At 44.5% G+C, this 27,148-nt stretch overlaps 1 protein-coding gene across 1 annotated transcript in view; it reads right to left on the bottom strand.

Annotated features, from left to right (window-relative positions):
• The window catches only part of LVRN (laeverin), a 139,719-nt gene that overhangs the window by 36,788 nt on the left and 75,783 nt on the right, over nt 1-27,148 (bottom strand). Inside the window, exons 10-12 of the mRNA XM_040421655.1 lie at nt 25,220-25,389; nt 16,978-17,054; nt 1,483-1,616 (exon numbers count right to left, since the gene is read on the bottom strand). Coding sequence (XP_040277589.1) covers nt 1,483-1,616; nt 16,978-17,054; nt 25,220-25,389 — 381 coding nt within the window. The remainder of the gene's footprint in view (nt 1-1,482; nt 1,617-16,977; nt 17,055-25,219; nt 25,390-27,148) is intronic.

Genomic DNA, 27,148 nt, shown 5'->3' with positions numbered 1-27,148 from the left:
AATTACAGATCGTCCCACAGAAAATGATCACTGACTCTGTAAACATACGTATCTATAAAGAAGTTATAGGGGTCAGAATATGGTGATAAAAAGAAAAAATATTTTTAAAAAGTTTTAGTTTTTTAGTATTAAAACACAAGAATTTTTTTTATAAATGTGGTATCGCCGTAATCATAATGATCAAGAGAATGAAGGTAATAGGTCAGTTTTACCTCATAGGGAATGCAATAAAAACAAAACCCATAAAACTGGCGAAATTGCGTTTAACCCAATTTGGATTTTTTATCCAGGTTCCCACTACATCATATGCAATATTAAATGGTGCTATTAAAATTTACAACAAGCCCTCAGACAGCTAAGTGAAAGGAAAAGTAAATAAGTCATGGCACTGAAAAGGCAGGGAGTGAAAGCGTAAAAATGAAAAATCCTCTGGGGCTCAAGGGGTAATTATGTAACTTGTCATTAATTTCAGGGTTCTGTAAACAGTGATGGTCAGTTTGCAGTGTTCGACAGCGAACACATGCGGGCTGCCATCTTTAGTGCCTGTGCCGGGAGCCGGTCTGAAATCAAATGCAGTCACCGGGAGCAGGCAGTTCCAAGAACAGCCCGATGAAGGCCCCCGGCGGCTGTTCTCAGAACTGCCTGCTCCCGGTGACTGCATTTAATAGATGGCGCTGGCGAACACTGCGATCTGACCATCACTGGCTGTAAATATGAGAAGGTAATGCAAAAAAAGGTCTAATGACATGAATAGAGGGAGAGAGCACCCTGCCAGGTGCATAATTTTAACTGTAATGAAGGCAGACCAAGGGGTTGTTACCCCAGGGAGCTTTTCAGGCAGACCCCCCAGTTATGTTACTGAGTCACATCAGATCGGGAACACATCACTGCTGCAGCATCCATGTGACCAGTGTCAAAACGGATTTTAATGCGGGAACACCTGAGAGATGACATGGCACTGGGGGAGCAGAGCCAGAATCCAGCAGTGGGGATCAAGTGAGTATGATTACCGCCGCAGTTCTAGCCACGTTGGGAGGTCTGCCCGAAAGTCACCACCCACTCCCCAGTGTGAACAACCCCTTTAACAATCCAAAATGTCAACAGGATTTTAGATTTTTGCATTTAGGTCCTCTATATACTGTAAATTTTTTCTGCTTTATTGGGCATTCAAGTCTATATTTGTCTAGTATGTTTCCTAATATTACGTCAACTTTAAGTACAGAACACACCTCATAGTATTTGCCTCATTTCCTGAAAAAAAATAAAAAATAAAAACACATTCTAATTTTTATCTTTTGCATAAAATATATTTTAAAATATACCCTTTTTTTTTTACTTTTTCAGCAAAAAGAAAAGCAGAGACATATTATTGTGGTGTGATGACATTCCTGGACTTTGCTCCACAACTGTCTACAATAGGCATTCCACTGTAACTAAACATAATTTTTTTTTGTGTTTATTTCTACAAATAAACTGATTTACCCCATTGTCTTCTTCAAGCTTTTTTGCGATACTGTTCCAATTTTTGACATCGTAATTTGTTTTGTAATAACCAGTGACATTAATATTTAATATAATCCATTCATCATCACTTGTCTTCATTTCAGAGACATTTTCTGAGAATGAAAAGTAAAGCTACAATTTGAATGTTAATTTGCGAATTTATGTTAGTTCAATAAACCATCAAGTGAAGTGTATTAATACATGTACATGCATACATTACACATAGTAGTACTGTAGTTTTGTTCTGCTTATGGATGTCTAGGATCAATGAAAAACAGGCAAAAATTGCATAAAATATTGAAAGAACCATGATGCCTGTCACATCTGTGACAGGTCTCAGAAGGTCTGAAAGATTATCTACGCATTAGGGATCTGACAGCCTCTTTCGGGTTCACTTTGTCTGTGTGTTGCTGGTATGTCCACACCTCCTGTTCAGGTGTGGATCATGTGACCTTTAACTCACCCTATTTAATCTGACTTTTCCCATCACTCCTTGCTTGGGATAGCTTCATTTGGTCTTGGAAGAGCTGGAGTGTGGTTCGTGTTTAAGTCCTGTTCGTCCATCATCCTCAGAAGTTAAGTGTTCCACTTGTTGTGTTTTGTATTCCCCCCCTGGTTGTTTACTAGGCCTCAGTGAGACGCTAGTTCCTTCACCAGGGAAGGAATGGGTGGTCTCTACCCTGTCATTATCTTTAGGGCATCTGAGGGTCACCAGGGTTTTCTAGGTTCCTGTGTATGGGTATCTCTACCATCGAGAGGTGCCCATACGGATAGGAGTTAGGGCGAGGAGCAGGGTTTTTATAGATGGTGACCCTTTTCCTTCCCTAGCGGGGACGCCTAGTGTCTTTCCCCTTCCTTCTTGTTGTCTTTTGGTGCTCTCCCCTACTACATCCGTGACATTATCCCAAGCCCATACCGCCATTTTTGTTCTGATCTGTGCAGCTATGGATACTATGTCTGCACTGGTCGAACAGCTGCAGAATCTGACTTTGGAGGTAGCAGACCTCCGCGCAACTGTCTTGCAGATTCAGAGTCCACAGGCTGCTGGTTCCCGTGGTGGGTCCCAGGCCTGTCCTGAACCGAAGGTGGCTCTCCCGGACAGGTTTTCCGGGGGTAGTGACAATTTCATCCGGTTCAGGGAGTCATGTAAATTATACTTTGGGCTGCGTTCATACTCTTCTGGGGATGAGTGTCAATGTGTGGGTATGATTATTTCATTGCTTAAAGAGGACGCCCAATCTTGGGCTTTTTCTCTGCCGACCGGATCACCGTCCCTCCGGTCGGTAGATGAATTCTTTAGAGCCTTGGGTCTCATCTACGATGAACCGGATCAGATCTCTCAGGCCGAGACCAAGTTACGGAGTTTGTGGCAGGGAGAACGTTCCGCGGAGACCTATTGCTCTGAATTTAGGAGATGGGCTACCGATACTGAGTGGAACGATCCTGCTCTCCGTAGCCAATTCTGTCAGGGTCTCTCTGAGAGACTGCAGGACGCGTTGGCTTTTCATGAAAATCCTGTGTCATTGGAGGCAGCTATGTCCCTTGCTGTACGTCTAGATAGACACCTGAGGGAGAGATCTAGGGGTCCTCACCTTCAGGACATACTGTTTAATAAGGGTACTGCTTCCTTTGACACTTATGGTGGAGAGACACTGGTAGTTGCGCCTTGTGATGAGCCTATGCAGTCAGGAGGAGCCACTCCTGGCAAAAGCTTGGGTCATGTGAAAGGAGTCTGCTTTTATTGTGGCAAGAAAGGACATTTTGTAAATATTTGTCCATACTTGCAGCTTCAAGGTGTAAACAGAATGGAAAAAACTTTTAATCCTCAAATTACTATTGGTGGTGTGGATGGGGAGCAAGAAAACCTACTTTTGTCTTTTACTGGTAGTACCCCTTTTCTCCTGTCTGCCGAGGTGGCTCTAGAGTCCAAAACTGTGAAAATCAAAGCATTTATCGACAGTGGGGCAGGAGTTAACTTGATTGATGGACAGTTTGTACGCATTCATGGGTTGACTACTAATGCATTAGAGAAAAGTATTTCTGTCTTTGCAATTGACTCAGCACCTCTCACCCAAAAATGCCTGTCGCAGGTAGTGAATGACATTCATTTAAGAGTGGGTGATTTGCATCAGGAATCTATCTCCTGTTATGTATTGGAGGGCCTGCCTGCTCCGTTGGTGTTGGGTTTACAATGGTTAAGCAAACATAACCCTAACATCGACTGGCAAGCGAGACAGATTCTTGATTGGAGTGATTTTTGCATGGACAACTGTCTTAATGCATCATTCTCTATGGTGACCACTAAAACTGTACCCTCGTTCATTTCAGAATTTTCTGATGTTTTCTCTGAGAGTGGTAATCAGGAGTTGCCTCCGCACCGGGAGTATGACTGTCCCGTCAATCTTATTCCCGGAGCTAAATTGCCCAAATCTCGGTTGTATAATCTTTCGGAACCCGAAAGAAAGGCCATGCGAGAGTATATCACCGAGAGTTTGGCAAATGGACATATTAGACCATCCAAGTCCCCAGTGGCTGCTGTGTTTTTCTTTGTAAAGAAAAAAGATGGTACCCTGAGACCATGCCTGGACTACCATGAGCTCAATCGTATTACTGTCCGTGATCCTTACCCCCTTCTTTTGTCTCCGGATTTGTTTAGTCAGATTGTTGGTGCCAAGGTGTTCTCTAAGTTGCATCTGAGGGGGGCATATAATCTGGTAAGGATCAAGGAGGGGGATGAGTGGAAGACCGCATTTAATACCCCTGAGGGTCATTTTGAAAACCTGGTCATGCCCTTTGGGTTAACCAATGCTCCTGCGGTTTTTCAACACTTTGTCAATGACATCTTTCATCATCTGGTGGGGAAGTTTGTCATTGTATACCTTGATGACATACTAACTTATTCGCCTAATATGGAGACTCATCAGGATCATGTGAGACAGGTGTTACAGATCCTAAGAGAGAATAAGTTGCACGCTAACATGGAAAAGTGTGTATTTGCTGTACAGGAAGTGCAATTTCTGGGGTACCTGCTCTCATCCTCAGGTTTTCGCATGGATCCCGAGAAGGTCCGTGCCGTGTTGGACTGGGATCGACCCGAAAATCTGAAAGCGCTTATGCAGTTTTTGGGGTTTACCAACTACTACCGTAAATTTATCTTGAACTATTCGCCGTGGTTAAACCTTTAACAGACATGACTAGGAAGGGTGCGGATATTTCTGTCTTGTCTGATGCGGCATTACAGGCCTTTTCTGCTGTGAAAGAATGTTTTGCTTTGGCCCCTATTCTGATGCAACCGGACGTGACTCAGCCATTTATTGTTGAGGTTGATGCGTCCGAGGTAGGGGTAGTCGCAATCTTGTCGCAAGGTCCTTCACCTAGTAAATGGCGCCCATGTGCATTTTTCTCTAAATAACTCTCTACTGCTGAAAGGAATTATGATGTGGGGAATAGGGAATTGCTGGCCATTAAGTTGGCGTTCGAAGAATGGCGGCATTGGTTGGAAGGAGCAATTCACCTGTCACGGATGGTGTTGCAGAAAACTGGAAGTTATAAATAAACATCCGACTGACTTGATCCCAAACTAAAGAACATATGGGTGAGCTCTATAAAACCCCTAGAGCTCTCCCTGACTGCTCTGCCCATGCAAAGATCTTTATGATAGATAATTGCATGCCCTCGTACCTAGACTGTGTGACACCTGAAAACCCTATAATAGTGAGGGGACACGACCACCGGCTCCCTGCACTTAATACGGAGGGAGTCAGGGTCACCTAGAATCAAGCCAGCACGGAAACACAAATAAAGGAAAAGACTTATCTGAGGAACCAGCAGTTGCAGCATCTAGCAGTGAACACAATCCAGGAAGTAGTATAAACCGCAAAGTGAGGCAGTATGGGAGGGAATATAAAGGGAGGCAATCAGTGTAAATAGATGACAGCTGGGAGAAGGAAAAGAGATGACAAAGTGAAACCAAAACAAAGAACATCATGCAAGAGGTACAGAAGAACGTCTGCCAGAGCTTCTCAGAGAGCTGGCGGTGACAGTACCCCTCCCTCTACGAGTGGACTCTGGACACTCAGAGCCCACCTTCTCAGGATGGGACCTATGGAAAGCCCTGATAAGACGAGTGGCCTTAATGTCCGCCACTGTGACCCACATCCTCTCCTCAGGACCATAACCCTCCCAATGAACGAGATACTAGAGAGAACCGCGGATAATGCGAGAATCCACAATTCTAGAGACCTGAAATTCAAGATTACCATCAACAACAATCGGAGGAGGAGGCAAAGAGGAGGGTACAGTGGGTTGGGCATACGGTTTTAATAGGGACCTGTGAAAAACATTATGGATCTTCCAAGTCTGAGAAAGATCAAGACGAAAGGCAAAGGGATTGATGACGGACAAGATCTTGTAAGGCCCAATAAACTTATTTTATTTTTTTATTTCTTACAAAGTCTCATATTCCACTAACTTGTGACAAAAAATAAAAATTTCCATGAACTCACTATGCCCATCAGCGAATACCTTGGGGTGTCTGCTTTCCAAAATGGGGTCACTTGTGGGGTAGTTATACTGCCCTGGGATTCTAGGGGCCCTAATGTGTGGTAAGTAGTTTGAAATCAAAATCTGTAAAAAATGGCCGGTGAAATCCGAAAGGTGCTCTTTGGAATGTGGGCCCCTTTGCCCACCTAGGCTGCAAAAAAGTGTCACACATGTGGTATCTCCGTACTCAGGAGAAGTTGGGCAATGTGTTTTGGGGTGTCATTTTACATATACCCATGCTGGGTGAGATAAATATCTTGGTCAAATGCCAACTTTGTATAAAAAATGGGAAAAGTTGTCTTTTGCCAAGATATTTCTCTCACCCAGCATGGGTATATGTAAAAAGACACCCCAAAACACATTGCCCAACTTCTCCTGAGTACGGGGATACCAGATGTGTGACACTTTTTTGCAGCCTAGGTGGGCAAAGGGGCCCACATTCCAAAGAGCACCTTTCGAATTTCACCGGCCATTTTTTACAGATTTTGATTTCAAACCACTTCTCACGCATTCGGCCCCTAAAATGCCAGGGCAGTATAACTACCCCACAAGTGACCCCATTTTGGAAAGAAGACACCCCAAGGTATTTCGTGATGGGCATAGTGAGTTCATGGAAGTTTTTATTTTTTGTCACAAGTTAGTGGAATATGAGACTTTGTAAGAAAAAATAAAATAAAAATAAAAATCATCATTTTCCGCTAACTTGTGACAAAAAATATAAAATTCTAGGAACTCGCCATGCCCCTCACGGAATACCTTGGGGTGTCTTCTTTCCAAAATGGGGTCACTTGTGGGGTAGTTATACTGCCCTGGCATTCTAGGGGCCCTAATGTGTGGTAAGTAGGTAAATGACCTGTGAAATCCGAAAGGTGCTCTTTGGAATGTGGGCCCCTTTGCCCACCTAGGCTGCAAAAAAGTGTCACACATGTGGTATCGCCGTATTCAGGAGAATTTGGGCAATGTGTTTTGGGGTGTCTTTTTACATATACTCATGCTGGGTGAGAGAAATATCTCGGCAAAAGACAACTTTTCCCATTTTTTATACAAAGTTAGCATTTGACCAAGATATTTATCTCACCCAGCATGGGTATATGTAAAATGACACCCCAAAACACATTGCCCAACTTCTCCTGAGTACGGCGATACCAGATGTGTGACACATTTTTGCAGCCTAGATGCGCAAAGGGGCCCACATTCCTTTTATGAGGGCATTTTTAGACATTTGGATCCCAGGCTTCTTCTCACGCTTTAGGGCCCCTAGAATGTCTAGGGCAGTATAAATACCCCACATGTGACCCCATTTTGGAAAGAAGAAACCCCAAGGTATTCAATGAGGGGCATGGCGAGTTCATTGAAATTTTTTTTTTTTGGCACAAGTTAGCGGAAATTGATATATTTTTTTTTCTCACAAAGTCTCCCTTTCCGCTAACTTGGGACAAAAATTTCAATCTTTCATGGACTCAATATGCCCCTCACGGAATACCTTGGGGTGTCTTCTTTCCGAAATGGGGTCACATGTGGGGTATTTATAGTGCCCTGGCATTCTAGGGGCCCTAAAGCGTGAGAAGAAGTCTGGAATATAAATGTCTAAAAACTTTTACGCATTTGGATTCCGTGAGGGGTATGGTGAGTTCATGTGAGATTTTATTTTTTGACACAAGTTAGTGGAATATGAGACTTTGTAAGAAAAAAAAAAAAATTTCCGTTAACTTGGGCCAAAAAAATGTCTGAATGGAGCCTTACAGGGGGGTGATCAATGACAGGGGGGTGATCAATGACAGGGGGGTGATCAGGGAGTTTATATGGGGTGATCACCCCCCTGTCATTGATCACCCCCTGTAAGGCTCCATTCAGACGTCCGTATGTGTTTTGCGGATCCGATCCATGTATCCGTGGATCCGTAAAAAACATACGGACGTCTGAATGGAGCCTTACAGGGGGGTGATCAATGACAGGGGGGTGATCAATGACAGGGGGGTGATCAGGGAGTCTATATGGGGTGATCACCCCCCTGTCATTGATCACCCCCCTATAAGGCTCCATTCAGATGTCCGTATGTGTTTTGCGGATCCGATCCATGTATCAGTGGATCCGTAAAAATCATACGGACATCTGAATGCAGCCTTACAGGGGGGTGATCAATGACAGGGGGGTGATCAATGACAGGGGGGTGATCAGGGAGTCTATATGGGGTGATCACCCCCCTGTAAGACTCCATTCAGATGTCCGTATGTGTTTTGAGGATCCGATCCATGTATCAGTGGATCCGTAAAAATCATACGGACATCTGAATGCAGCCTTACAGGGGGGTGATCAATGACAGGGGGGTGATCAATGACAGGGGGGTGATCAAGGAGTCTATATAGGGGGATAACCCCCCTGTCATTGATCACCCCCCTATAAGGCTCCATTCAGATGTCCGGATGTGTTTTGCGGATCCGATCCATGCATCAGTGGATCTGTAAAAATCATACGGACGTCTGAATGGAGCCTTACAAGGGGGTGATCAATGACAGGGGGGTGATCAGGGAGTCTATATTGGGTGATCACCCCCCTGTAAGGCTCCATTCAGACGCCTGTATGTGTTTTGCGGATCCGATCCATGTATCCGTAAAAAACATACGGACATCTGAATGCAGCCTTACAGGGGGGTGATCAATGACAGGGGGGTGATCAATGACAGGGGGGTGATCAGGGAGTCTATATGGGGTGATCACCCCCGTCATTGATCACCCCCCTGTAAGGCTCCATTCAGACATCCGTATGCGTTTTGCGGATCCGATCCATGTATCCGTGGATCCGTAAAAATCATACGGACATCTGAATGGAGCCTTACAGGGGGGTGATCAATGACGGGGTGATCAATGACAGGTGGGTGATCAGGGAGTCTATATGGGGTGATCAGGGGTTCATAAGGGGTTAATAAGTGACAGGGGGGGTGTAGTGTAGTGGTGTTTGGTGCTACTTTACTGAGCTACCTGTGTCCTCTGGTGGTCGATCCAAACAAAAGGGACCACCAGAGGACCAGGTAGCAGGTATATTAGACGCTGTTATCAAAACAGCGTCTAATATACCTGTTAGGGGTTAAAAAAATAGCATCTCCAGCCTGCCAGTGAACGATCGCCGCTGGCAGGCTGGAGATCCACTCGCTTACCTTCCGATCCTGTGAACGCGGGCGCCTGTGTGCGCGCGTTCACAGGAAATCTCGCGTCTCGCGAGATGACGCGTAGATGCGTGACTGTGCGCAGGGCTGCCGCCTCCGGAAAGCGATCCTGCGTTAGGCGGTCCAGAGGCGGTTAAAGCAAACTCAGCAAGGGACAAAAAAGAACACCAATCCTCCTGATTCTCTGCCACAAAACAGCGCAGATATGTCTCCAGATTCTGATTGACGCGTTCGGTCTGGCCATTCGACTGCGGGTGAAAAGCAGAAGAGAACGACAACCGAACCCCCAAGCGAGAACAGAAAGTCTTCCAGAATCTGGAAACAAACTGCGTGCCCCTATCAGAAACTATGTCTGAAGGCATGCCATGCAATTTGACAATGTGATCAACAAATGCTTGCGCCAGCGTTTTAGCATTGGGTAACCCATGAAAAGGAATGAAATGTGCCATTTTGCTAAAACGGTCTACTACTACCAGAATCACAGTCTTCCCCGAGGAACGAGGCAGGTCCGTAATGAAGTCCATGGACAGATGCGTCCAAGGACGGGAAGGAATGGGTAACGGGAGGAGAGAACCCGAAGGCCGTGAATGAGGGACCTTGGCACGAGCGCAGGTCTCTCAGGCTGCCACAAAACCCTCAACCGTCTTACGAAGAGCCGGCCACCAGAATCTCCGAGCAATGAGATCCACTGTGGCTCTACTCCCCGGGTGCCCAGCAAGGACAGTATCGTGGTGCTCCTTAAAAACCTTGTGTCGTAAAGCGAGAGGCACAAACAACCTCCCAGGAGGACAAAGATCAGGAGCCTCTGCCTGGGCTGCCTGAACCTCTGCCTCCAAATCAGGATAAAGAGCAGAGACGACCACCCCTTCAGCCAAAATGGGACCCAGGTCTTCAAAGTTCCCTCCTCCCGGAAAACAACGTGACAGGGCATCAGCCTTCACATTTTTAACCCCAGGGCGGAACGTGACAACAAAATTAAACCTAGAAAAGAATAAAGACCATCTGGCGGTTCAGACGCTTGGCTGATTCCAAGTAGGCCAGATTCTTATGATCAGTAAACATAGTAATAGGGTGTCTGGCTCCCTCTAGCCAATGACGCCATTCCTCAAAAGCTAATTTGATGGCCAACAACTCCCGATCTCCCACATCGTAATTTCTCTCTGCGGAGGAGAGTTTCCTTGAGAAAAAGGCACACGGTCGCCATTTGGCAGGAGAGGGACCCTGAGATAAGACCGCACCCACACCCATCTCAGAAGCGTCCACCTCAACAATAAACGGTAGAGAGACATCAGGTTGTACTAAAATGGGAGCGGAAGCAAAACTCTCTTTGATAGTAGAAAAGGCTTTAAGTGCATCTACTGACCACGAAGAAAAATCTACCCCCTTTTTAGTCATATCAGTGAGTGGCTTAACAACAGAGGAATAATTCAAAATGAACTTCCTGTAATAATTGGCAAAACCCAAAAACCGCATCAGCGCCTTCTGATTCTTAGGAAGCTCCCAATCAAGCACAGCGCGGACCTTCTCAGGGTCCATGCGAAAACCAGAAGCGGAGAGAAGAAAACCCAGAAATTGAATTTCTGGAACCGCAAACACACATTTTTCCAGTTTAGCGTACAATTTATTCTCCCGCAGAATGAGCAAGACCTGACATAGGTGGTCCCTATGAGTTTTGAAATCAGGAGAAAAAATCTAAATGTCATCTAGATACACCAGTACAAATTTCCCCATTAAATGATAAAAAATGCTGTTCACAAAATGTTGGAAGACGGCTGGAGCATTCATCAAACCAAAGGGCATAACCAAATTCTCGAAATGGCCCTCAGGGGTATTGAAGGCTGTCTTCCATTCGTCCCCTTCCCTGACCCTGACTAGGTTGTATGCCCCTCTTAAATCCAACTTAGAAAAAACTTTAGCCCCAACAATCTGGTTAAACAGGTCCAGGATCAAAGGAAACGGATACGGGTCACGAATTGTGATACAGTTCAGCTCCCTGAAATCCAGACATGGTCTTAAAGAACCATCTTTTTTCTTAACAAAAAAAAAACAGCGGCAACAGGTGACTTCGAGGGTCGGATGTGTCCCTTTCTCAGGCTCTCAGAGATATAAGTACGCATAGCGACCCTTTCAGGTTGGAAGAGATTGTATAAACGTGATTTTGGCAGCTTGGTGCCTGGGATGAGATTAATAGGGCAATCGTACTCCCGGTGAGGGGGCAGCTCCTGGACACCACTCTCTGAAAACACATCCGAAAATTCAGAGAGAAAAGATAGCACAGTCTTGGTAGAAACCTCTGAAAGAGACGCCGTGAGGCAATTCTCTCTGCAAAACTCACACCAACCATTTATTTGCCTTGCTTGCCAATCAATGGTGGGGTTGTTTAGTGAGCCAGGGTAGCTCCAACACTAGAGGAGTAGGTAATCCGCTTAGGACGAAACATGACATATCCTCAACATGAGCATCACCCACAGTCAAACGGATATTGTGAACTATGCCCTTTAGCGATTTTTGAGAAAGTGGAGCGGTATCGATAGCAAAAACAGGTATATCCTTACCCAAAGTGCATACCTGGAAACAGCTGCTCTACTATCTACAAAAATCTCACAAACAATGTTCTTGCTATCTAGCGCCACCCTGGCAGGTAGGACAAAACGGGAACTGCAAGCAAATGGCAAACCTTCAATTTCCACATCAACCTTGCCAATAGTAACAGATGGAAAGTTTTTAGAGGGTTTTTTCTTTTTGTTTCTTTATTACCCTCAGAAAACTCCCTGAATCCCCTAGAGGGGCAAACATTTGCCAAATGATTTATACCTCCACAACAGAAACAAACCCTCCTCTGAGAGCTGAATCTTCTACTATCAGAGGCAAGCAAACCCAGCTGCATGGCCTCCTGCTCAGAGGGGATTGAGAGAGACTGAGGCCCCTGCGCACTGAATGAGACCGCCCCACTGTCCTTGGACTGAATATGACAGGAAGGAGTGATCTCTCCTCTCTCTCTAAGACGCCTGTCAATACGAACAGCTCGAGACATGGCAGACTCCAACGAGGCAGGTCTCTCATGAAAGGCAAATGCATCTTTCAATCCCTCCGAAAGACCATGGCAAAATTGACTTCGGAGTGCAGCATCATTCCAACCAGTATCGGCTGCCCATCTCCGAAATTCTGAACAATATATCTCTGCGGACTGTATACCCTGGCATAAAAGATGCAGTTTAGATTCAGCCAGAGCAATACGATCCGGGTCATCATATATCTGCCCCAGGGCTACAAAAAATTCATCCACCGATCGGAGGGGCCGTGCCCCCACCGGCAGCGAAAAGGCCCAAGACTGAGCGTTATCCCTGAGCAGCGAGATGATGATCCCCACCCTCTGCTCCTCATCATCAGAGGAATGGGGAAGTAGGCGAAAATTGAGTTTGCAAGCCTCTCTAAAACGAACAAAATTCACACTACCCCCGGAGAACGTATCCGGAAGTGAGATCTTAGGCTCGAAACAAACTCCATGAACGCAAGCAGAACCGGTCACCTGAAACTGAGACACAGTTTTACGGAGATCTGTTACCTCCAGTGAAAGACCCTGCATGCGGTCAATCAAGGCTGAAACCGGATCCATGCTTAAGACGGTTTTGGCGGTTTATATTGTCACAGATGGTGTTGCAGAAAACTGGAAGTTATAAATAAACATCCGACTGACTTGATCCCAAACTAAGGAACATATGGGTGAGCCCTATAAAACCCCTAGAGATCTCCCTGACTGCTCTGCCCATGCAAAGATCTTTATGATAGATAATTGCATGCCCTCGTACCTAGACTGTGTGACACCTGAAAACCCTATAATAGTGAGGGGACACGACCACCGGCTCCCTGCACTTAATACGGAGGGAGTCAGGGTCACCTAGAATCAAGCCAGCATGGAAACACGAATAAAGGAAAAGACTTATCTGAGGAACCAGCAGTTGCAGCATCTAGCAGTGAACACAATCCAGGAAGTAGTATAAACCACAAAGTGAGGCAGTATGGGAGGGAATATAAAGGGAGGCAATCAGTGTAAATCGATGACAGCTGGGAGAAGGAAAAGAGATGACAAAGTGAAACCAAAACAAAGAACATCATGCAAGAGGTGCAGAAGAACATCTGCCAGAGCTTCTCAGAGAGCTGGCGGTGACATCACCCTATTACGGTAATTACAGATCACAAGAATCTGGCCTACCTGGAGTCGGCTAAGCGACTGAACCCAAGGCAGGCCAGATGGTCATTGTTTTTCACCAGATTTAACTTCATCGTCACTTACCGCCCTGGGGTTAAGAACGTCAAGGCGTAGTTTTCCTGGGGGGAGGGGGGTGAGTCTAATGACCCTAGTCCCATTTTATCTGAAGGGGTAGTCATATACGCTCTTTATCCTGATCTCGATGCCAGGGTGTTGGAAGCACAGGAGGATGCTCCGGACACTTGTCCTCCGGGGAAGTTGTTTGTTCCCTCCGAATTACGTCACAAGGTGTTTGAGAAACATCACTGTACGGTGCTTGCTGGTCACCCTGGGAGCAGATCGACTGTCGATCTCATCTCTCGCAGATTTTGGTGGCCGGGGTTGCGTAAGTGTGTTGAGGACTATGTGTCAGCCTGTGGTACCTGTGCACGTGCTAAGGTGACACATGCTCGGCCTTCCGGATCTCTGCTTCCATTGCCCATCCCGTCCAGACCTTGGACCCATTTGTCCATGGATTTTATCACGGATTTACCGAATTCTTCGGGAAAAACTGTGATTCTGGTGGTTGTAGATCGTTTTAGTAAAATGGCACACTTTATTGCATTACCTAGTCTACCCAATGCTAAAACTCTTGCACAGGTGTTTGTCGACAACATCGTGAAACTACATGGCATTCCCTCTGATGTGGTGTCCGATAGAGGGACTCAGTTTGTTTCCAGATTCTGGAAAGCGTTCTGTACTCGTCTGGGTGTACAATTGTCCTTCTCTTCGGCTTTTAATCCTCAGTCGAACGGACAGACGGAGCGCACTAATCAGAATCTGGATACTTACTTGAGATGTTTTGTTTCAGAGAATCAGGAAGAGTGGTCTTCATTTTTGTCGTTAGCTGAGTTTGCTATAAGTAAACGTAGAGAGGAATCCACTGATAAGGGCGTTTTATGGAGCATATGGGTTCCATCCACAGTTTGGTACATTTTCTGGTGCTCAAAATTCCGGCATTCCTGAGGAGGAACGATTTTCCTCTTCTTTGTCTTCTATTTGGCCGAAAATCCCAAATAACCTGAAAAAGATGGGCAACAGGTATAAGCATGCGGCGGACAGGAGACGTATGAATGGTCCGGACCTGAGAGTGGGTGATTCTGTGTGGTTGTCTACAAGAAACATTAAACTTAAGGTACCTTCTTGGAAGTTGGGCCCAAGATTTATTGGTCCATATAAGATCACTGCCATTGTTAACCCTGTAGCCTTCCGTCTTGAACATCCTCAGGCGTTGAAAATCCATAACGTATTTCATAAATCGTTGCTAAAGAAATGTGTCGAACCTGTTGAGCTCCTGTCATGGTGGACGGCAATTTAGAATTTCAGATCAGCAGGATTGTGGACTCCCGAGTTCTCCGGAGATCCCTCCAGTATCTCGTTCATTGGAGAGGGTACGGACCAGAGGAGATGATGTGGGTTCCAGCGACCGATGTTAATGCTAGTCGTCTGGTGAGAGCATTCCACAGAGCTCATCCTGATAAGGTCGGTCCTGGGTGCCTGGAGGTCACCCGTAGAAGGGGGGGTACTGTCACATCTGTGACAGGTCTCAGAAGGTCTGAAAGATTATCTACGCATTAGTGATCTGACAGTCTCTTTTGGTTTCACTTTGTCTGTGTGTTGCTGGTATGTCCACACCTCCTGTTCAGGTGTGGATCATGTGACCTTTAACTCGCCCTATTTAGTCAGACTTTTCCCATCACTCCTTGCTTGGGATAGCTTCATTTGGTCTTGGAAGAGCTGGAGTGTGGTTCATGTTGAAGTCCTGTTTGTCCATCATCCTCAGAAGTTAAGTGTTTCGCTTGTTGTGTTTTGTATTCCCCCCCCTGGTTGCTTACTAGGCCTCAGTGAGACGCTAGTTCCTTCACCAGGGAAGGAACAGGTGGTCTCTGCCCTGTCATTATCTTTAGGACATCTGAGGGTCACCAGGGTTTTCTAGGTTCCTGTGTATGGGTATCTCTACCATCGAGAGGTGCCCATACGGATAGGAGTTTGGGCCAGGAGCAGGGTTTTTATAGGTGGTGACCCTTTTCCTTCCCTAGCGATGACGCCTAGTGTCTTTCCCCTTCCTTCTTGTTGTCTTTTGGTGCTCTCCCCTACTACATCCGTGACAATGCCATCACGACTGCCTGCACCAGGATGCAGACAACTCAGACTGCAGACCAGAAGAGGCCTGTGGCAGCGGCATGGAACAGGAGTCAGGTGAGCATTTAGATTTTTTTTCCCTTTGTCAGCACTATCTGTATATATAGTGGGGTGTTATAACTTTAAGGGGACTCTGGGGACACTACATGGGGCACTATAACTATCGAGGGCACTACAATGTGGTATTATAACTACTGGGGGTACTACAGAGGCGCTTATAAATACCGGGGGTACTACAGGGGAGGGGGCCTTATAAATATTGGGGCCCTACAGAGAGTCATTATACTTATTGGGGACACTATGGGGGCATTCTTACTACTGGGGACATTGTAACTACTGGGGTCATTATAGGAAGTATTATAACTACTGGCGGCAGTATAGGGGGGGTATTAACTACTAGAGAACTATGGGTACATTTTAACTACTGGGGGCTCGATATGGGGTATTATGACTACTGGGACATTATATGGGCTTTATTACTACTGGTGGCTCTAATGGGGCATTATAATTATCGGAGGCACTATCGGGCTGTTCTTACTACTGGGGACCCTATAGAGGGCATTAAAATTACTGGCAACACTTTAGGGGGCATTATAACTACTGGGGGCACTGTAGGGGATCCTTATTTCTACTAAAGGTATTATGGTGGTAATATTGACACTGGAGGTACTATGGGGACATTATTATTATTGGGCACAATATGAAGAGCATGACTACTAAAGCGGCACTTGATGGAGCATTAGTAATATGGGGGCAGTGTATTTCTATTAATGGGACTTTAGGGAGCACTGTTACTATAGGGAAAGCTATCTGTATGGCACTATTATTTCTTATGTATAGTATTTGGGCGCACTGTGGAGCACAGCTAGCAGAGTATTGGGGTTACCAGCAAGATGACAATGTTAAGGCACCAGGAGTGGGAGGATGATGGTAAAATGAAGAACCTAAGATGTCTGTGTGGCACACTATGCAAAGACCAGACAGGGCTGAAATAAGTTGTCATGACAGCATGGACCGAATGGAGATAAGAAAAGAGAATGTCTACATCAGAGGAGACACCAATGGATGTAATAGTTATGTAGTCTCCTATATGTTTGGTAGTGCTGAATATAATGTCCATCCAAATGTCATTAGTACTAGGTCTGGGGGGAGGGTTTGGATCGAGAATATGGCACTAGGGTAGTGGGGCCATTTTATTAAAATTTTTGCCTCAGTCAGCAGAAAATGTAGAATCTGCCCTGTGTGTGACATGAGATCTTCCATTAAAAGGACATCTGGGAATTTTTTTTATTTTTTTTAAATGGACGACTCCTTGAATTGTACTGTCACAAAACGTACTGAATAACGCATACCATAGAAAGTAAAGGAAGTTACTTACTTGTCTTAGTATCTAGCCATATTAATTGCTTCTGAATTCCATTTTTCATCCAGGAAATAGGAATAATCCATGTATGACTACAAAAAGAAAAAAGATGTAGCACGGTAGTATACTTTGAGTATATTAACTTTTAAGAAAATGTATGACATACATACACTTACATCCGTATTTTTCGCCCCATATGGGGCGAATGCTTGCAGTTTTACATCGCAAGCTGCGATATACGAACGAGCGGGGACTCGGGGAGGGACTGGGAGGAGGAGCTGGGGGCCGGCAATAGCAGCGGGGCGGTGCAGTCAGTGTAGTATAGCCCCGCCGCTCCGGTATACTAATATAAGATGTCTTATTCAATTAATAGTTATTAAACATGCCCCCTCACTCCTAATAGTACCTTACATCCTAATAGCTTCTGTAGAATGCCGGCAGGCAGGCCGGGCGGGCGGCAGCGTAACTCTTGATGTCACGTGCCTGCGCCGCCTACTTTATGAATGAAGCAGGCGGCGCAGGCAAGTGACGTCAGTGAGGGACGCGCCGGCTGCCCGGCCTGCCTGCCGGCATTGTACAGAAGCTGTTAGGATGTAAGGTACTATTAGGAGTTGGGGGGCATGTTTAATAACTATTAATTGAATAAGACATCTTATATTAGTATACCGGAGCAGGGGGGGGGATCTGTGGATGACATTTTTTTGGGGGACATCTGTGGATGGCACAGTTATGGGCTGGGGGGGGTCTGTGGATGGCACAGTTATGGGCTGGGGTGGTCTGTGGATGGCACTGTTATGGGGTGGGTGGGGTCTGTGGATGGCACATATATAACAGTGCTACCCACAGATCCCCCCTGTAACAGTGCCATCCACAGATCCCCCCTGTAACAGTGCCATCCACAGATCCCCCCTGTAACTGTGCCATCCACAGATCCCCCTGTAACTGTGCCATCCACAGATCCCCCCTGTAACAGTGCCATCCACAGATCCCCCCTGTAACAGTGCATTCCACAGATCCCCCCTGTAACAGTGCCATCCACAGATCCCCCCTGTAACAGTGCCATCCACAGATCCCCCCTGTAACAGTGCCATCCACAGATCCCCCCTGTAACAGTGCCATCCACAGATCCCCCTGTAACAGTGCAAGCCACAGATCCCCCCCATAACAGTGTTCGTCATCCACAGATCCCCCCCATAATAGTGTCCGTCATCCACAGATCCCCCCCATAACAGTAAACGTCATCCACAGATCCCCCATAACAGTGTCAGTCATCCACAGATCCCCCCATAACAGTGTCCGTCATCCACAGATCCCCTCATAACAGTGTCCATCATCCACAGATCCCCCCATAACAGTGTCCGTCATCCACAGATCCCCTCATAACAGTGTCCGTCATCCACAGATCCCCTCATAACAGTGTCCGTCATACACAGATCTCCAGTAATAGTGCCATCCACAGACCACCATTAGTTCCAAACCCACCAAACAGACAGCACACCTTTTGGTTAAAAATATTTTTTTTCTTATTTTCCTCCCCAAAAACCTAGGTGCGTCTTATGGGCGGTGCGTCTTATAGGGCGAAAAATACGGTAATAATACATGTTAAGTGAACTGAACTGTATGTGTTTAGTTGACTATATACTCATTCATCAAATTCTTGAACACATGGAAATCACAGAATGGTCAATACCAAAATCAGATTGACTATATACAGGTGAAACTCGAAAAATTTGAATATCGTGCAAAGTTCATTTATTTCAGTAATGCAACTTAAAAGGTGAAACTAACATATGAGATAGACTCATTACATGCAAAGCGAGATATTTTAAGTCTTTATTTGTTATAATTTGGATGATTATGACTTACTGCTTATGAAACCCCAAAGTCACAATTTTTAGGTACCCTTTGCTCAGGGGGTATGGATAAATTAGCTGACTAAAGTGTAACACTTTGAGCCTAGAATATTGAACCTTTTCACAAATTTGTAATTTTAAGCTGCAATAATGCAATTCCTTTTAATTTGCATTACTGAAATAAATGGACTTTTGCACGATATTCTAATTTTTCGAGTTTCACCTGTACTCTGCAGTCAGAAATGGAGAAGTTCTGTACAGTCAGCAAAAACAAGACCTGGTGGTTCAGATCATCAGCTTCTTATTGCAAAATTCAAACTTAAATTGAAGAAAGTCAGAAAAGATGCCAGACCTTGCAATTATGACTTAAAGGGAACCTGTCACCAGTTTTATGGTGTCCTAACTAAGGGCAACATAAATAAGTGACTGATTCTCTAAGCAAAATGCTGGGTCACCTTCTTTAATTGACCCAGTCAATCTGCCAACATCTTGTTTTGAAAAGCTCCAGCTCATAATGATGAGTCCTGAATATTCATGAGCTCCTGACTCTCCCCGCCTACCTGCTGCTGATTGACTCACTGACATCACGCTGGACTCAAATCAGCTCATTAGCATGCGGCATGTGGCATCTTTGTGTGTATATTATGAGGTAACCATCTGTCACACCAGTAAGTGAATACATCTAAGGCACTTTTTAGTAGTTAATGATTGTATATAATTAGTTAGATTATAATCAAATATCCACATGACAGGTATAATATCCCTTATAATTATGCAGTGGAGGTTAAAAATAGATTTAAGGGATTAGATCTGAGGAGCTATGGACGGAGGTTCACAACATTTTTCAAGCGGCAGCAACAAGGAACATTCCTAAGAAAGAGAAGAGCAAGAGAGCAAAATGGCTGTCTAAGGAGGCTTTACAAAAAGCTGAGGAAAGAAGGGAAGCAAAAGGCAAAGAAGAAAGGGAACAAAATCGCCAGTTGAATGCAGACTTCCAGAGAATAGCAAGGAGGGATAAGAAGGCCTTCCTAAATGAGCAATGCAAGAATATAGAAAAAAAACAACAAAATGTGAAAAACAAGAGATCTTTTCAAGAAAATTAGAGACATCCAGGGAACATTTCACACTAAAGTGGGCATGATAAAAGACAAAAATGGTAGGGACCTAACAGAAGTGGAAGAGATTAAGAAAAGATGGCAAGAATATACAGAAGAACTGTACAAAAAAAGATCTCAATTTCACTGATAACCCTGATAACATGAGCATTGACCTAGAGCCAGATATTCTACAGTGTGAAGTTAAGTGGGCTTTGGAAAGCATTGCCAACAACAAGGCTAGTGGACGGAATTCCAGATGAGCTTTTTAAAATAGTAAAAGATGATGCTGTTAAACTGCTGCACTCAATATGCTAGCAAATCTGGAAAACATAGCAATGGCCACAGGACTGGAAAAGGTCAATTTACATTCCAATCCCAAAGTTGGGCAATGCCAAAGAATGTTCAAACTACTGAACAATTGCCCTCATCTCACATGCTAGCAAGGTTATGTTAAAGTTTCTGCAAGCTAGGCTTCTGCAATATGTGAACCGAGAACTACCGGAAGAACAAGCTGGTTTTCGAAGAGGCAGGGGAACCAGAGATCAAATTGCCAACCTTCGCTGGATTATGGAGAAAGCAAGAAGAGAAGAGTTCCAGAAAAACATCTACTTCTGCTTCATTGACTACACCAAAGCCTTTGATTGTGTGGATCACAATAAATTATGGCAAGTTCTTAAAAAGATGGGAGTACAGGATCACCTAACATGTCTCCTGAGGAACTTGTATGCAGGTGAAGAAGCAACTGTAAGAACTGTACATGGAACAACTTATTGGTTCAATATCGGAAAAGGAGTACGACAAGGCTGTATATTATCACCCTATTTATTTAACTTATTTGCAGAATATATCTTGCGAAATGCTGGACTGGATAAAGCAAAAGCTGGAATTAGAAATGCTGGAAGAAATATCAAGAACCTCAGATATGCAGATGATACGACTCTTATGGCAGAAAGCGAAGAAGAATTAAGGAACCTCTTGATGAGGGTGAAAGAGGAGAGTGCAAAAGTTGGCCTAAGTCTCAACATAAAAAAAACTAAGATCATGACATCAGGATCCACCCCCCCCCCCCCCTGGCAAATAGAGGGGGAAGAAATGGAAGCAGTATTAGATTTTGTTTTCTTGGGCTAAAAGATCACTGTAGATGGTGACTGCAGCCATGAAATTAAAAGACGTTTGCTTCTTGGAAGGAAAGCAATGACAAACTTGGACAGTGTAATTAAAAGCAGAGATGTCATCTTGACAACAACGGTTTGTATGGTCAAAGCCATGTTTTTTCCTGTAGTAATGTATGGCTGTGAGAGCTGGACCATAAGAAAGGCTGAGCGTAGAAGAATCTACGCCTTCGAACTGTGTTGCTGGAGAAGACTTCTGAGAGTTCCATGGACTGCAAGAAGATCCAATCAATCCTTGAAGAAATTAACCCTGATTGTTCATTGGAAGGAGCAATACTGAAGCTGAAGTTGAAATACTTTGGACATATAATGAGAAGGCAGGAGTCATTGAGAAGACCCTGATGCTGGGAAAGATCGAAGGCAAAAGGAGAAGGGGACAGCAGAGAATGAGATGGCTGGACAGTATCATGGAAGTAACAAACATGAGCTTAGGCAAGCTTCGAGAGACAGTGGAAGATAGAGGGGCCTGGCATGCTGTGGTCCATGGGGTTGCAAAAAGTCGAGCATGACTGAATTGCGACTGAACACATACTCATTCAGCAAATTCTTGAACACATAGACAATTTATTTTTAAATGTGGTTTCTGCTTTGAAAAATCCTGTTTTTGGAGAATCCCCAGATAATGAACTGATATAAAAAAAAAAGTTTTTAGTTTTCCAACAGTGCCACCACTGTAGAGATGAGAGATTGCACAGTTCCTGACATACAGTTGCAAAAAAAGTATGTGAACCCTTTGGAATGATATGGATTTCTGCACAAATTGGTCATAAAATGTGATCTGATCGTCATCTAAGTCACAACAATAGACAATCACAGTCTGCTTAAACTAATAACACAAAGAATTAAATGTTACCATGTTTTTATTGAACACACCATGTAAACATTCACAGTGCAGGTGGAAAAAGTATGTGACCCCTTGGATTTAATAACTCGTTGAACCTCCTTTGGCAGCAATAACTTCAACCAAACGTTTCCTGTAGTTGCAGATCAGACGTGCACAATGGTCAGGATAATTCTTGACCATTCCTCTTTACAGAACAGTTTCAGTTCAGCAATATTCTTGGGATGTCTGGTGTGAATCGCTTTCTTGAGGTAATGCCACAGCATCTCATTCGGGTTGAGGTCAGGACTCTGACTGGGCGACTCCAGAAGGTGTATTTTCTTCTGTTTAAGCCATTCTGTTGTTGATTTACTTCTATGCTTTGGGTCGTTGTCCTGTTGCAACACCCATCTTCTGTTGAGCTTCAGCTGGTGGACAGATGGCCTTACGTTCTCCTGCAAAATGTCTTGATAAACTTGGGAATTCATTTTTCCTTTGATGATAGCAATCCATCCAGGCCCTGACACAGCAAAGCAGCCCCAAACCATGATTCCCCCACCACCATACTTCACAGTTGGGATGATGTTTTGATGTTGGTGTGCTGTGCCTCTTTTTCTCCACACATAGTGTTGTGTGTTTCTTCCAAACAACTCAACTTTGGTTTCATCTGTCCACAGAATATTTTGCCAGTACTGTTGTGAAACATCCAGGTGCTCTTGTGCAAGCTGTAAATGTACAGCAATGTTTTTTTGGACAGCAGTGCCTTCCTCTGTGGTATCCTCCCATTAAATCCATTCTTGTTTAGTGTTTTACATATCGTAGATTCGCTAGCAGGGATGTTAGCATATGCCAGATACTTTTGTAAGTCTTTAGCTGACACTCTAGGATTCTTCTTCACCTCATTGAGCAGTCTGCGCTGTGCTCTTGCAGTCATCTTTACAGGACGGCCACTCCTAGGGAGAGTAGCAGCAGTGCTGAACTTTCTCCATTTATAGACAATTTGTCTTACCTTGGACTGATGAACAGCAAGGCTTTTGGAGATACTTTTATAACCCTTTCCAGCTCTATGCAAGTAAACAATTCTTAATCGTAGGTCTTCTGAGAGCTCTTTTGTGTGAGGCATCATTCACATCTGGCAATGCTTCTTGTGAAAAGCAAACCCAGAACTGGTGTGTGTTTTTTATAGAGCAGGGCAGCTGTAACCAACACCTCCAATCTCATCTCATTGATTGGACTCCAGTTAGCTGACACCTCACTCCAATTAGCTCTTGGAGATGTCATTAGTCTAGGGGTTCACATACTTTTTCCACCTGCACTGTGAATGTTTACATGGTGTGTTCAATAAAAACATGGTAACATTTAATTATTTGTGTGTTATTAGTTTAAGCAGACTGTGATTGTCTATTGTTGTGACTTAGATGAAGATCAGATCACATTTTATGACCAATTTGTGCAGAAATCCATATCATTCCAAAGGGTTCACATACTTTTTCTTGCAACTGTATGTTATATGCAGTGCTCTGCTTTACCCTTGAATCCATATAGGCAGCCAAGTGCCTAAAATAAAAATATATAAAAAAAACACAAAAACACTATATTCACCCCTGGCACTCTCATGGCAATATTTCCCTGCCAGTCTCTGTACACCTGGACTCCAGTGATAATCTGTTGTCCAATGAAAGCTGCAATTTGATTGGTCATCCTTGACGCCGAGTGTACAGAGACCAGAAGGGGACCAGTATTACTATAACAGCGAGAGAAATAGAAATCCTGCAGTTGCTGTTAATGGACTCACATCTTAAGTCCAATTGATATATTCGATCCTTTGTTTTAGATTCACCGGTTCATTTTCTGTTTTCAGAGGCTCTTTCACTCACCTTTTGTGCCCAAGTGTAAAAAATAATCCATATTGCTATATTGCTTTTACAAACCATAGATCCGAAGTCGATTCATTTGAATACTTCGATTTTAATGTTGTTTCCTTACAGCATTAAAATGTATTGGCTCCATGGAGCCAAAGTTTTGGTCGCCAAAAGTCTCGCAAGACTTCAGTTAAAGGGGTTGTTCGGGTCCAGAAATGAACCCGGACATATCCCGATTTTCATCCAGGCAGCCCACCTGACTAGAGCATCGGAGCAGTTCATGCTCCGATGCTCTCCTTTGCCCTGCGCTGAATCGTGAAGGGCAAAGGCATTTTCTGGAGTTCAGGTGACGTACCGGGCTCTCCATAGGACTGCCAGGCAGAGGCTTCAGCCCAGAAGTGAGCCCAGTGATATCACTGGCACTGATGGGCGGGCTTTAGCGCTGCCCTAGCCTGTAAAACGGCTAGGGCAGTGCTAAAGCCTGCCCATCAGAGCCAGTGATGTCACCGAACACACTGTTGGGCGGAAGCCTCCACCTGGCAGTGTGTTATTGTAAATAAAAGAGCCCTTACCCTGCGCAATCCAGTGCAGGGTAAGGGAGAGCATTGGAGCATGAACTGCTCCGATGCTAACATCAGGGGGGCTGCCTGGGTGAAATTATGGGTATGTCCGGGTTCAGCTCTGAACCCGGAAAACCCCTTCAATTCCTACTATATGCATATCTGCGTATTGAAAAACTATTTAAAATAGTAATGCAAACTGGGCTTTGGTACCGAGGTACCAGCCAGTACCAAAGCCCAGTTCGGATTGCTATTATAAACAGCAATCGGAACTGCGAAACAGCATTAAAATCAAAGTATTTGAACAAATCGACTTCAGATCTATGATCCGAAGGTCGATTCGCACATGCCTGTTCGTGATTATGAGGGCAGCTTGTCTAGGCTTCTGTTGTGAGCTGTAAACATCTGTTCTTAGATCTGCTTTACAGCAGCCACATTGACATTAGAAACCTTATCCAGAAAATAACCTATTAACATTTGTGGGAGAGTGTTGTGGGCATGCTCTTTGACATATGACATACATATTAGACAGTTCAGGGAGGCAGACAGGGTGAATTATCCCTATCACTTATTGTCAATAAGTAATCTTGTGTTATCTGTCTCCAGCTTTATAATAAAGGTGCTTAATTTCATTGCAATCCTGTCTGTCATGATAATGAGATGACTGTTTAGAAGTAATCGCTACTAGACGATGCCAACCATAAAAGCACACATCCCAGCTTTTTTGGGGTAAGTATATTCTGTAGTTTTGTCATATGGAAAAGCACAAGTACACTCTAAAAATACAAGTTTTGAAGTTTTAAAAAGGGCTTAATCTATGTTGTGGTATAATACATTTTGTAGTACTCTTCTTCAGAGGGTTATACATTTTTTAAAATATAATATGAACATACTTGGAATCACTGGTGTCGTTTTCCTTATTGCCTATCTTCAACATCCTTTGACTTAGCGTTCCAGTAGACGTGTTGAGTGTTACTAGAGGGACTCCTTTTTTCCATGTCCACGAATCCATGATATTTTTCAATGACATTGGTAATTTTACTTCATCCTGGTCATCTATAAACTTAGAACATGAGCCATGTTGTTGTTTGTATTAACAATAATTAACCAAATAAACTCATTTTAATGTTATATCACCTTAGTTGACAAAATACCACATTCTGAAAGCCAGATAAAATGTGCTGTGTTGGTTAGGTGTGTGTGTGTATGTGTGTGTGGAGGGGGGGGGGGGGGAGGTACACGATGAACCATGATGGAATTTAACACAACCATCATCCATGAGGTAACTAGACTCTGAGTCTTGTGACACCTGCTCATTTCAATATATGTGCATGATCACCCATGATATTTTTTCTATTTGCAGTGCAGGCATATAAGGCATCATAACTCTTGTTGGACATACACACACATAAACAATATTGCTTGCTGCTAGGAGTATTTCGTGGTCTTGGACACTGGGAGGTGAAGGCTACCATATAGTGGTGGTCTCTGGGTAATTGCCACTTTTGCCCTCCCTATTATCAATCCACATATTTCTACCTCGTGTTCTGTTGAATCTAGGTACCAGCTAACAGAGGAGATGAGGAAGGCACTGAATATGGTTTAGACATAGGGTGGTGCAGTATGTGGTATTGTGGTGCTACTATTTTCATATTTTCAGCTGCAGATCCATCGATCTTCTTTCATCCAAGATGGCCACACTGCTTCTGAGATTACCTGAGGCATACTATGAGATTGGTAGTCCATGACACTTCCTGGTTCTCCAGCCCTGCTCTTGGATTGGCTAGGCTTACTCATGTGAGCAGTGGTGTCCAATCCTATGGCAGCAGGAAGTGTCTTAGGCTACCACATGCAGACAGGGGTGCTCCACCAATGAGGCAAGGTGAGGCGACTACCTCAGGCAGCACCAGGTAGGGACAAGTAGGGGGCAGCAGAAGGGCCATGGGCAATAAGCGCTTCCATTGTGGAAGTGCTCATCTCTACTTATTCAACTGTATCGCTGTTCTCAGCTGCTCCACCATTCCCTCTAATAGGCTTTATTTCTAGTTCCTGTAGCCTGTTAGAGAATGGTATCATCATCACACTCGCTGCCTGAGTCGAGCTGCATACCACTCAGGGCACAGACTGGAAGAGGTCTGTGTCCTGCACCCCATCGCTGACTGGAGAATGGAGGTAAGTATTTGAGTTTATTATTTTTATTTGGCAGCATACTGTTGGACCAAAATGCTGTTAGGCCATTATTTTGTAACTGGGGGAAGCACTATGGAGACATTGGTGCTCTAAAAAGAAGCATTTTTGTACTGGCACACATTATACGGGGACCACGATGGGGATGTTCGTTCTACTGGAGGCACTAAAAGGGGGACATTTTTTGTACTTGCGCATGTTATAAGGGAGAATTTCTGTACCGTCACACATTATAAGGGTATTCCAACTGGAGCAACCCCGAGCGTCCACGATGCCTGGAAAGTAGTCCGTGCCGTGATTCCTAACATGACCCCTGCAGATGACATCGAAATCTACCTGCCGATGTACGAGAAAGTGGAAAAGATACCCCATGACCAGTGGGCTGAGGTCATTGCTAAATCCTTGGCATCCGATTCCCAGCGGATGTATTTTGACTTGCCGGACGATCAAGCGGCCGACTACCAAAAAGTAAAGGCTGAGATTTTGGCAAGACTGGGGGTGAATGTATTGGTCCGGGCCCAGCGGGTACATCAGTGGGGGTTTAAGCCAGCTGAGCCTGCGAGGACCCAGTATTATGACTTACTCCACCTTCTGCAAAAGTGGCTACAGCCTGATGTGCTGAGTCCCACGGCTAT

The sequence above is a fragment of the Bufo bufo genome, chromosome 2, assembly GCF_905171765.1.
Source record: "Bufo bufo chromosome 2, aBufBuf1.1, whole genome shotgun sequence".
Taxonomy (NCBI): domain Eukaryota; kingdom Metazoa; phylum Chordata; class Amphibia; order Anura; family Bufonidae; genus Bufo; species Bufo bufo.
This window is presented reverse-complemented; position numbering and strand designations above follow the sequence as displayed.